A 9,609-nucleotide genomic window follows, 5' to 3' on the forward strand; every position below is an offset into this window, starting at 1 on the left:
ATTATTCTTTTGAATGTAACCCATATGGGTTAGCGACTAATTGTTAATATTAATGTAGCGATAATAATAATATTAAATTTATATCAAAAAATATATATATTAAATTAAAATAATAAAATTGATTTTAAAAAAAAAATTAAAATACTAAATGAAATGAAATAATCAGGTAATAAAACTTTGCGATTTGTGATGTGATGTTAACATATTCCTTATTCCCCTTTTTTATTATTATTCGGCTATTCCTACGGAGTACAAGAAAGCGAAAAGGAATCTTTGCTCCTTATTTTTTGTGGATAATATCTATTAATCAGAATCAGATGACAACAAAATCGCCGGCGGCTTTCCCTTGTTAAGAATTCGAAGTCTTTCGTTTTACCAAAACCAAATCGGATCAAATTTACTGAAATATGGTACTACTGTATCTATCTATCTATCTATCTATATGGTTTGTTTTCTAAAATATAGTATAAAAAGTGTAGTGTGTAATATTATTGAATTGAATTGAAATGATTTTATGGGTTAGGCAAGCGAAAGCGGTGATAATAAGAAAGAAAGTGAATTGAAGCTGAAGCTGAAACTGTATTCATACTGGAAGAGCACTTGTTCGTTCCGCGTTCTTATTGCCCTCAACTTGAAAGGTACTTTCTTTCTTATTTCTCTTTATTTATTTATTTATTAATTCTTCAATCAATCTTAATTTTTGATGATGATGATGATTGATTAGGGGTGAAATATGAGTACAAAGCAGTTAACTTGTTGAAGGGAGAGCAATTCAGCCCCGGTGAGAATAGAATTAGTATTAGATGACCTTTACTTTACTTTCTACTATATTGTTTTTATTAATAATAATTATGTATGTATGTGTGTATGCATATATGGTGTAACTAAAAAGAGTTTACAAAGCTCAATCCTATTGGTTATGTCCCCGTGCTTGTCGATGGGGACTTGGTGCTTTCCGACTCTTTTGCCATCTTACTGGTTCGTATAAATCGTATCTCTATCTATTTCTTTTTCTCATTCTACTTTCCCTATTATTATAATTATTTATTAACATCAATTCTTCGTACAGTTTTTAACTAACTAACTTACACAGTATTTAGAAGAAAAGTACCCCCACCACCATCCATTTTTACCTCAGGATCTTCACAAAAAAGCCATCAATTTCCAGGTATCAACTGCATCTCATACTGTCTTAAACTTAATTACACTCATCTCATTTTTTATCCATCTTTTTTCCATTTCTTTCCTTCTTTTTCGATTTTACACTTTTCTTAATCATAACTATAATCTACAATTGATGCTCACACCATAAAAAGCATCAACAAAGTAGTATTGTGCAGTGTTTTGAGGCAGACTTTTTAGTCACATTCAACTCAATCTATGCCATTGCCAACTAAGGTTGAAACAGTTCTTTTTTTTCTTTTTTTTTGTTGATAAATAACGAAAGTTTATTAATCAAAATACCCATGTACATCAATCTCTTAAATTACAATGATCAAGCAGATCTAAAAAATTATAACAGGGAAAAGAATAAAAAACACAACTCCAATCCCGTAAAGAGTGGAGAAAGAAATATTTAACTCAAGAATAGACCATTCTATTCCAAATACACCATAAGACACAATGTGGCACAGCCCTCCACAAATCCATCTTTCGGTGTTTACCAAAAAGGACCTTGCAAAGCTGAAAATAGGTCAGTAACACTTTGTGGCATAACCCAAACAGAGCCCATACCATAGTCAATGGGACAATGAAGAAGAAGATGATTCACTGATTCCCCACTCCTTTCACACACATAGCAACAATCCACAACGGTAACTCCCTTATTCCATAGATATCAAGAGTCAGAATCTTCCAAAGGCGGCAGTCCACAAGAAGAAAGCAACCCTGGGAAGGATCTTTGAGCGCCACACAGGTTTCCAAGGAAAAAGAGTATCAGGAGTTGAGTAAAGGGAGAAATAGTACTCACGACATGAGGCTGCAAGGAGCTGATGGCATATAATTGCACTTGGAACTACCTCTATCATTTTTTGCCACATTAATAACTTGAAAATTGTTTCTGCTTCAAATTCTATCTTGGTGAAACTTATGCAAATAACCACCTGTAATTTACATTGAAGAATGTATATAAAGCCTACTTCACTTGCTAAGCAAACTGGGGTACACATTGAAAAGGATGGCTATGCCACTATGCCAGCTATGGCTATTTTGAAATAAACTAAATTATTTCTTGTGGATTGGTGCCTAGGATCAGGATCCTCTCCAATTTCTTTGAAAATGAGAGTTTCCATCTCATGTTTAAGATATAGTTTTCATGAATCTAAACATGTATATATATGGTGCAACATCGTTTAAAATTCTATTCCACCAAATAATGAATGATTACTACTTTTAAATGAGGTGGCATCATGTTCACCCTTAGATTTGTTAAATATTAGATCTTCACTTTGAATTGGACACTCTATTTCAAAAGCAAATGGGGAGTATTATTTTCCAAACAACCTTCCAAGCATGCCTACAAGTAATTGTGTCTCACAAGGTGAATAACACTAGTATTGTTCTTTTTCACATGTTGGATAATATGTTTGAAAATCCCTCTTTGGCTTTACTTTCTTTTCCAGCCTTGAGGATATGGTATAATGTTTTGAGCTTCCTGATCTAATCAGGCATAATTCTTTGTTGTACCTTATCCATTTTTGCTAATATTCACACATGTTTTTGCAAGTATGTTTCAGATTTAGACACTAATGGGGTTGCTTTTATAACTGGATATGTAGGCTGCCAATATTGTTTCCTCAAGCATACAGCCTTTTCAAAATATAGCTACACTGGTATATATCTGAGTGAGACTGTTGTGGTTATATACCCCTATGTTGTTATTTTCATGAAATTGTTAGAACTTATATGATATAAATTTTGTTTTGCTGCTTTTCCTCCTATATACAGAAGTGCATTGAAGAAAAAATTAGTTCTGATCCTGATGTGAAACTTGCTTGGCCTCAACATTATACGAAAGAAGGTTTTGTAGGTAAGATTTGACTAAGCCGCACAGTACTCCCCCCTTCCCTGGCAGGTGGGCCCCAAAGTAGGAAAAAAATAAAGATGTAAGACTTGAAAGAATAAGTAGATACCAGATTAGTTCTGGATTGTGCTACACACTATAACATTTAGACATTGTTAGATTAAATGATTAAACTCACAATTTCCTAATAGTTTAAACTTTTGGGACAATTTGTAATTTATTATGGTAAAAAAGTAGGTAGAGCTGGGTTCAAACCATGTCTTCAGCTTGCCTCTCATTTATAAAATTCCCACATGTTGGGCCCTACTTAATAAGGGCAGTTTAGGCCCATGTGTGACGGGAGAGTGTTAGATTAAGATTAAATTCACCATTTTCTAGTAGTTTAAACTTTTGGGACAATTGGTAATTTATTAGACATAATACCTAGAATTAAAATTAAGAAGTTTTTGTGGCCCATGAAAGCAGAAAACTCAAAAATATCTTTTCTACCATACCAGTCTCGCATGTTTGAAGGCTGGTTTAATTTAAAAGCTGATGACAAGACCAATCCTGCCAATCCTGTTACACTTTCTTTTAAATTGAGAAAACGCATATAGAAATTTAGCAAGATGTAAGTGAAGTTATCTGATAAATAGTATTTGCAAACATACGTGCACTATAAAGTTACAAGCTGAGAAATTAGTCCTTCCATGAGCTATTTTGGAGATGCAGCTAACTAATGATATTGGATCCTGATTTTAATTATCTGTATCAGTTCCAAACTCCCTCTATGGTTCGTGGTTAACGAGATTAGCAAATAACTTTGGCACATTGTCAATAGACTTGATACTAATTTCTTTTGTAAGTTCAATAGAGCTTACTACAAATGGACACTCAACTGGAGTTAGGAAGACATGTTAAGTGGACAATTGACTCTTGATCTGGTGGAGGGATTATACATGTTTGTTTGTTTGGACAATCAGATTAGTGTTCATATCTCCCAAAAAAATCATCCAAATAGTTCAGGGGAAAACAAGGGCTTGTATAATTTTATTTTCATGGATTATCTTGATCTTTTTAACAACTGGGTTCCTCTCCCTGGAAATTCCAGTCACATGTGAACTTTTTGTGCCACTATGGGATGGTTTCTACTCCTTAATGGCTTTAGGCTTATTTTGATTATTATTTGCATTTGTTTCAGCACTCGAGAGGCTTTTAAAAGACTATGCTGGAAGATTTGCTACTGGAGATGAAGTTTACCTGGTTTGGTTTCCTGCATCATTTGTGTCTGTGCCTGCAAACTTGTATATACAATATGCTGCACTGTGTGCAAACATTTGAAGAGTCAGGGTTTTGGAAGTTTCTACCAATGTTTTATAGCTGTTACAAATGCTTTTCCCTTTTTCTCTATCTACATTGAATAACCATAAACACATGATCATGCACCCTAAATCTGTTGAAACTAAATTTAAAATTGATCACTGCATAGAGAAAGACTAAAAGAATGGCCATCGCTATGAATTTTCATTTTACTACCAAAATGTTCCAATATTGGTAGGGACTCCTTTGCTAAAGAAGTCGTCAACCATCCTGAAGTTGGTCTATCTTCTTCAACCAAACAAAGATTTTCTTTTGCTAGCTTGTAAATCTATTACAACCCTAAGTATTTAGACCAACTGACAGCAGAACACAATATAAAATGGCAGAACCCACTTCTCAATCTTTAAGATTGCAATCTAAAGATGGTTCTTCTCCCAAACCCAAACCATGGATTATGAGACATGAAGGCACCATACTTAACTCTAAGCACTAAGTTTTTGACTTAAGTATATAAATATACATAATTATGCTGAAGTCAGTATTTTGATGCAGGGAATGTGATATGCTTCTGTTTAGGCTAGATTGAATATGGGACTGCATTCTAATCACATGCTATATCACATGGGACATATGAAATACAACCTTGAAGCTTAGCTGGCCATGTGCCATGTCACTCCCTCGTGCCATGTCACCATACCATGTCAACATCTTCCATGTATTGCATTAGACTCGCATCTTCCATGTATTAAATTAGACTCTTGCATCAGTCTTATACGCTACACGTATTAGTTTCACAGTGCATGACATGCTAGAATTTCACTTCCTAAAATACTACATAACAGCAGCTTGCATGGATTTAGTTTATGAGTTAAGGTGTTTCTCTTAATGTAATGTAATGCATTGCAATTTTTTGCAGGCAGATTTGTTTCTAGCTCCTCAGATTCATGCAGCAATTAAATGGTTCAATGTTGACATGGTAGTGCTCATTCTATAATTAATGTGCCAATTACATCTGATTTGTAGAAAACATATATAATTTATATTAATAGGAAAAACGTTGTAGTCTTGAGTCTTGTAACAATTATTTTTTCTTCAGAAAAACCACTAACAAAAGATAAAGGTTAGGGGTTGATTTTCAATGTTCTCATTACATATATTAACTTTATCTTCAAACTGCTTTAATGCCAAATTGTTCTTTGACCTCGGCCATCAAGAGTTTGTGGAATTACAGTAGTTAAAAAAAATTTATGACCTTGTATAGTCTTCTTCTGTCAGTGAAAATCTTGCTTCTGGTCTGAGATGTATGAATTTCTGCATCCTCAAGCTAGAATTGTTGCTATGGATATTTTTGGATTTATTAGTTATGCATTGGTTGAATGAAACATCCAAGAAACAGAGTCCTTATTTAACTACAAAGATTTGCAGCCAAAAAACATAGTGAAACCCACGAATCTGAATCATGAACAACCAATAGTAAGTTCCTTATTTTTCCTTTTCGTTTTTCAACACTTGCATATATTTTCTTCATTATTTGATTTTTTTAATATAAATTTTAGTGATTATTTGTTCAAGATTTTGCTAATTGGTGACTCCTCCTTTTGGAAATCTTTACTGCCCCTTAAATTTGTGGTGAGTTTTTACACTTCCTTTGAATTTCTATTTTTTCTTTTTTCTTTTTTCTTTTTTTAAAATGTTAATTTTAGTAATTTGGAAAATGATTACAAATGAAATTAGTAAATACTTTGAGCGTTTTCAGATTGATTATTATTTTATTCGATAATTGGTGCTCAAAGTTTATATTTTTATATATTTTTTCTTCTTAATTTTCAAAATAACTCCTACAAATACTTTTGACATCAATATTCTTTTTTTAGTCGAAAATACAATTTTGGTCCTATCTTTTGGGTTACTATCAATTTGGTTATTACATTTTGATAGTAGTCAATTTAGTCCATACATTTTGAACCTGAGATGTAATTGAAAGACATGTGTGTTAACCACTAAGGTAATATAAACTTACATGATAGAATTTACCTACACTAATATATACATATATATATATATATATATATATGTATAGATGGGTTCACAACCACCACACACATGGTGGCTTTGACTTCTTTTCCAAACCCCTCACAATGTCTTCGCTAGCTTTAGGCAGTATCTCTGGAAGGTTTGGAGGTTGGTGGGTCTTGAGTGGTAGGAGATGGGTTTTTCAACTCTTGGATTTTGATTTTGATTTTTTTTTTTTTGATTGGGTATTAATGAGTATGCATGTAAATATCGAGTTTTGCCTCCTTATTAAATTTAAGGCTAAAATACACTTTAGTCCCTTAAATTTACTTTATGAGCACAAATGATTTTTTAAGTTTTAAATGTGCGCTATTTTTCCCTCAAATTTAAACCCATTGATTTGTCAAAGAAAAGTATGTTAATTTCTTTGAAAGAAAGCTTGTATACAACATATTAAAAGGAGGTATGACTTTCATTATTTCAACGTGGGCTTCTGCTTAACATTTTTAGCATGGGCCACATGTTAATAAGGTTTGTTTAAAGTTTAGACTCGTTAAAATTTAAAACTAATTATTTTATGGGTTCGTGTACTTTTTTCTTTTTCTTATATTTCTCTTTTGAATTGTCATATATTTTTTGAATTATTTCAATAACTTATTCTTTAATAACATATATCATTTTTGGCATTCTGAAAGTTTTAACATCTAAATTTGTGTAGTCACACATACACATACATATATTATCTATAATTTGTAGACTCAAAATCTTTTGATTTCTTTCAATAGTTATAGCCATGAATTATTCTTTTGAATGTAACCCATATTTCTCTTATATTTATCTATTGTTTAGTCATATATATTTTGTTTTATTTTAATAATTTTTAAGCAGTGAATTATTTGATTCTTTAATATTTTTTGGTATTTTAGAAGTTTTAATATTTAAATTTTTGAGCTATTTTTTTTATAAGCCATTGCTTGTTCAAGCAATGGCTTTTTCATCAAGTTGTAACACAAATTAAAGTTATACAAGAGCAAATTATACAACGGTGTAGTTTCTTAATCAATTTAAGATTTTATAAAATTATTTTAGTGTACCTCACAAATAAGTAGGTTCTCATGTATAGCATAGGTTAGCAACTAATTGTTAATATTAATGTAGCGATAATAATAATATTAAATTTATATAAAAAAATATATATTAAATTAAAATAATAAAATTGATTTCAAAAAAAAAATTTTAAATACTAAATGAAATGAAATAATCAGGTAATAAAACTTTGCGATTTGTGATGTGATGTTAACATATTCCTTATTTCCCTTCTTTATTATTATTCGGCTATTCCTACGGAGTACAAGAAAGCGAAAAGGAATCTTTGCTCCTTATTTTTTGTGGATAGTATCTATTAATCAGAATCCGATGTCAACAAAATCGCCGGCGGCTTTCCCTCGTTAAGAATTCGAAGTCTTTCGTTTTACCAAAACCAAATCGGATCAAATTTACTGAAATATGGTACTACTGTATCTTCTATCTATCTACCTATATGGTTTGTTTGCTAAAATAGAGTATAAAAAGTGTAGTGTGTAATATTATTGAATTGAATTGAAATGATTTTATGGGTTAGGCAAGCGAAAGCGGTGATAATAAGAAAGAAGGTGAATTGAAGCTGAAGCTGAAACTGTACTCATACTGGAAGAGCACTTGTTCGTTCCGCGTTCGTATTGCCCTCAACTTGAAAGGTACTTTCTTTCTTATTTCTCTTTATTTATTTATTTACTAATTCTTCAATCTATCTTAATTTTTTTTACATTTATTTTTGATGATGATGATGATGATGATGATTGATTAGGGCTGAAATATGAGTACAAAGCAGTTGACTTGTTGAAGGGAGAGCAATTCAGCCCCGGTGAGAATACAATTAGTATTAGATGACCTTCACTTTACTTTACTTTCTACTATTGTTTTTATTAATAATAATAATAATAATAATAATAATAATAATTATATATGTATGTATGCATGTATGGTGTAACTAAAAAGAGTTTACAAAGCTCAATCCTATCGGTTTTGTCCCCGTGCTTGTCGATGGGGACTTGGTGCTTTCCGACTCTTTTGCCATCTTACTGGTTCGTATCCCTATCTATCTATTTCTTTTTCTCATTCTACTTTCCCTATTATTATAATTATTTATTATCATCAATTCTTCCCACAATTTTTAACTAACTAACTAACTAACTTACACAGTATTTAGAAGAAAAGTACCCCCACCACCATCCATTGTTACCTCAGGATCTTCACAAAAAAGCCATCAATTTCCAGGTATCAACTGCATCTCATACTGCCTTTAACTTAATTACACTCATCTCATTTTTAACCATCTTTTTTCCATTTCTTTCCTTTCTTTTTGGATTTTACACTTTTCTTAATCATAACTATAATCTACAATTAATTGATGACACCATAAAAAGCATCAACAAAGTAGTATTGCGCAGAATGAATGATTCGTATAAATCACCTAATGGTAAATTCCTCAAAAAATTTGAATTAGTTGAATGTAGAAATTCGAGAAAAATCAATGGAAAATCAATGAACGTAGCAAATCGTGAATGTGTACATAAGATGTACAGATAGTCTAAACTTGTTGAGAAATTTGATTTTGTTGAAAGTACAAAATAATGAAAATTCAAAGGAAAAGTATGTACGTTAGATGTATAGATCGTATGAATTTGTTTAAAAATTTGAATTCATTAAATGTACAAAACTATGAAAACTCAAGGAAAAATTGTGTATATTAGAGGTACAGATAGTACGAATATGTTGAAAAATTTGAATTCGTTGAGTGTGTAAAATCGTGAAAATTCAAATGAAAATTGAAGAGCATACCAAATTGAGTAAACTTAATGGAAAATTAATTACATTAGATGTACAAATCATCTATTTTTTTGCATTGATAAAATCTGTTTCTACATTAATAAAATTTACTCTCTACACACCATCTTCACTATTTTCTTATAAAAGTTGTTCACTGTTTTTTGCATAAACTATTTCTAGCATTCTGCATAAAATTATTTTATGTTCAGCATTATTTAAAAAATTGTTCACTCTCTTTTCTGCGTAAATTATTTTCTGTTCACTATTTAAAAAAATTGTTCACTATTTTCTCGTAAAACACCTAGTGAAATCGTGTTTTCTAAATTTAAACATCAAATCTGAATGCTTTTTCATGTTTAAATTTCACAATAATCGAATATGTTTTTCTGCATTCATAAAATCTATTT

The 9,609-nt window shown here is 31.2% G+C and overlaps 2 protein-coding genes across 2 annotated transcripts; both read left to right on the forward strand.

Annotated features, from left to right (window-relative positions):
• The first annotated feature begins 223 nt into the window (after positions 1–223).
• On the forward strand, positions 224–5,337 carry LOC112021210 (glutathione S-transferase zeta class). Its single transcript, XM_024053776.2, has 9 exons — positions 224–410; positions 524–638; positions 725–781; positions 893–978; positions 1,094–1,168; positions 2,778–2,831; positions 2,947–3,028; positions 4,203–4,264; positions 5,238–5,337. Exons 1-9 carry the CDS (start codon positions 408–410, stop codon positions 5,313–5,315), a joined length of 612 nt encoding a protein of 203 aa, XP_023909544.2. The 5' UTR covers positions 224–407; the 3' UTR covers positions 5,316–5,337.
• A 2,308-nt stretch (positions 5,338–7,645) lies between these two features.
• On the forward strand, positions 7,646–8,962 carry LOC136070865 (uncharacterized). The gene is made up of 5 exons (XM_065781393.1): positions 7,646–7,843; positions 7,956–8,070; positions 8,181–8,237; positions 8,372–8,457; positions 8,576–8,962. Exons 1-5 carry the CDS (start codon positions 7,841–7,843, stop codon positions 8,960–8,962), a joined length of 648 nt encoding a protein of 215 aa, XP_065637465.1. The 5' UTR covers positions 7,646–7,840.
• Positions 8,963–9,609: the final 647 nt, after the last annotated feature.

Source organism: Quercus suber, unplaced genomic scaffold (assembly GCF_002906115.3).
Source record: "Quercus suber isolate HL8 unplaced genomic scaffold, Cork oak 2.0 scaffold_265, whole genome shotgun sequence".
Taxonomy (NCBI): domain Eukaryota; kingdom Viridiplantae; phylum Streptophyta; class Magnoliopsida; order Fagales; family Fagaceae; genus Quercus; species Quercus suber.